The following is a 3,313-nucleotide window of genomic DNA, read 5'->3' on the forward strand; positions in this document are numbered from 1 at the left end:
ACACGCTTATATTGTTTCAAACACGCTTATATTGTCAAACAGATAAATCACGGAAAATTACATACGAATTCATCTCATTCTTCTAATTTTTCATTTAGGAATTTTCTACCAATAACATCCAAGGCATTAGAAAGCGCAACGCATAGACAATTTGCTTTTTGAATTTCAGGTGGATTTCTTTTATTTTACATTTTGACAATCATAATTTTTTTACAGCGTCTCCAACTTCCCAGTAATGCTCTTTTTCATTATCTCTCGGCAAAAAAATAAATGGTTTTTAAGCCAAATGGCTATTGAAGGTTTTGAATACAATTTTGCTATCTGAATTATGATACATAGCACAAGTAATTTTACCTAACAACAAGCACAGGGCAAAAATTAGAATGATTGCTGGACAGTTTTTGTGGAGCCACCACCCAAGTTTTAGAGTACAACATGATCAACTGTATTTGGAAACCATGCAGGAAGGTCTGAAATTGATTGACCCCGAAACACAGTGTTAGTAACTATATATTAAAAATTTAATTTTTTTTTAAAAAAGAGAGGATTGCTCACTCATTGATCAAAAAGAATACAACTAACAAGCCAGTCGTCGCAGGTTCGAGTCTCGATTCGGGAGAGACTGTTAGTGTCAGTAGGATCGTAGCGCTAGCCCTGCAATTGTCCTGTACACTTAACAGTTGGCTGCGAAGTCTGTGTATAATAAACAGAAGGTCGAGCTCCGATACGGAATGTACACCAAGGCTTTTTTACTTGCAAAGAAAGCGATCGAAGTGAAAAGTGTTCAAAAATTTCCCAGTCTTCCATGGGGTATTATTTGGGAAAATATAGCACAGAACTATGTTTCAACGCAAGCACGTTCAGTATTGTTTGAACTGTTTAACGATTCATATCCTAACCAAGTGAAAATGCATAACCATAATTTTGCAAATATGGAAAATGGTTCCTGTGATACTTGTGGCAAACCTGATACAAATATTCATAGAATAAAACATTTTAAATATTAAAATGTGATCTGGAACTGGGTAACAGACATTGTTGAAAATAGGTTGGAACAGAATATAAATTCACCAGAAGATGTCTTATACAAAACAATCAACAGTAAAAATTGTAAAGCAAAAAGCGCAATATGGCTGGTAGCAGAAGCTATACATTACAACATGATTTATTATAAAAATGCCAATTTAGAATGCTTCAAAAAACAAATAAGAGAAAAGAGATGAAATGACAGAAATCTCTTCAGTAAGCACTTTGATAAATTTCCTAATATTTGTTAAGAAAGACAATCAGTAAAAGTTACTGTGACTTAACAGAAACATCACCTTTATATAGACAGTACAATAAAATTTATGGATCTTAGGATAAGTTGTTAACTAATATGTAAATAAAGTTTTGAGTAAAAAAAAGAGTTCAATGCAGTAATCAGTAGTCCTGATTAAAAATGCTACCCGTTAGTGGTAAGTTGCCTCCCATTTCCTAAAAGAGAGACACTGATATTTCCGTTACTATGTTACTCGTCCATCGAAGTTGAGTTATTCCAAATTCTGTAATCAGTTTCGAATTAAGCTTATCGATCATTATCATACAAGGCAATTTAATATGGATTTGCCTACTTGATGGTTCCATGAATTGCATTCGTCTAGGTCGCTATCGTAAGTGAATCAATGAATCACACAATCTGCGATTCAGATAAGCAATCCGTACGTCATGCGTTTTTACTCTTCTTCTGTGTGCCAAGAAAGTTGATAATACCGGTTCAAAAGTAAACTTGTTATGTTGAACGCCTGACTACCGATTTCAACCGTTTTTAAAGAATGAACTGGAATTAAAATTTCCCAAGATTTCCTATCGTCTTTTACTAACACACTGAAGCAAGGATTCAACATAATGGAATTTGAAGGTGTGAGAATGGATCATCCATCTCTTAAGTAAATAAAGGTAATTATTTCTTGTGCATACGTCGATTGATACGATAATGCGCTTATCGATGTCGGTGCAGACCTATAAATATGGACCGTTCGACAAGTGAAAGCAGTACAATTTTCAAGTGCGAAAGATGAACAAACTTGTTGCAGTTCTTGCCATAACTTTGGCTTCGCTGGCCGCCGTGTCGGCCCAGTGTCCGCGAATTATCACTCGTGCTGGTTGGGGAGCTCGCGCTGCCAACACAGCCCAACTACCGATTCGTCCGGCACCATGGGTCGTGATGCATCACACCGCTGGAGCTCACTGCACCACGGATGCCGCTTGTGCCCAACAGATGCGTAACATCCAGGGCTGGCACATGGACGGCAACGGATGGGCTGACATCGGCTACAATTGGTGCGTTGGTGAGAACGGTGCCGCCTACGAAGGCCGAGGCTGGGGTCGCCAGGGTGCCCACGCTCCAGGATTCAATGACCGTTCCGTTGGTATGTGCGTAATGGGAACCTTCACAAATGTCATTCCAAATCTCGCCGCTCGTAACGCCGCTCAACAGTTGATTTCGTGCGGGGTATCACTCGGACATATTAGTGGATCCTATTGGCTTATCGGACATCGTCAAGCAACGGCCACAGCCTGTCCAGGAAATGCTTTCTTCAATGAAATCCGCACCTGGCCAAGATTCAATCCTAACCCCTAAACATACCTTGTTAATACCCAGAGTGAAATAAATCCGATTTTTTTTCTAATCTGCTTTCTAAATTAAAACAACCGTAAAGTGAGTTCCATGAAATATTGTTTCTACAAAAGATGAATACTGTACCAGAACTCAAACTCTGGAAAGAACAAATTTATAAGTTCTTAGCGTGATTGATACAGTTATTCATAATGATAAATACTCTTGTTCATGCGACAATATAACTTCGTCACTGGCGGTTTTCATAATTTTAAAACAATTCCCATCGCTCGGTGTATGGAGCGAACTGGTGTTGCTAACGATGTTCCACTCCTGCTGCGGGCTTGCGCATTCCATTAAACCTCCAGAATAGAAGGGCAACTTCCGAGCAAATAGGAGTTCAACAGATTTAAATAGCTGTCTCGGTGGAACAGATGCAAATAATAGGTAATGTACCTTCAGCCAGTTCAACTGCAGCTCGACGTTTGTCCGGCGTCGTTGCCCCTACACCTCCACCGCGCGCCGCCGCTTTTCAATACAAACTTTTCATTCGATTGCTCAACTCAACGCAAAACTTTGTGGGGCATCCCAAGGACTTTACTTTCGGATGAACTATTTTCAATGGTAAATCATTCCATCTGCCGAGTTGCTTCCCTATTTGCACGGTAGGTACCTACCTACCTTACTTCGGTCGGACCTGCAGCCAGTGCATTT

General features: G+C 39.5%; 1 protein-coding gene across 1 annotated transcript; it reads left to right on the forward strand.

Moving 5' to 3' along the window:
• The first annotated feature begins 2,028 nt into the window (after nt 1-2,028).
• Nucleotides 2,029-2,672, forward strand: LOC129733897 (peptidoglycan-recognition protein SC2-like). The gene has a single exon (XM_055695485.1). The coding sequence runs from the start codon at nt 2,057-2,059 to the stop codon at nt 2,621-2,623; it is 567 nt and encodes a 188-aa protein (XP_055551460.1). The 5' UTR covers nt 2,029-2,056; the 3' UTR covers nt 2,624-2,672.
• Nucleotides 2,673-3,313: the final 641 nt, after the last annotated feature.

Source organism: Wyeomyia smithii, chromosome 1, assembly GCF_029784165.1.
Source record: "Wyeomyia smithii strain HCP4-BCI-WySm-NY-G18 chromosome 1, ASM2978416v1, whole genome shotgun sequence".
Lineage (NCBI taxonomy): Eukaryota > Metazoa > Arthropoda > Insecta > Diptera > Culicidae > Wyeomyia > Wyeomyia smithii.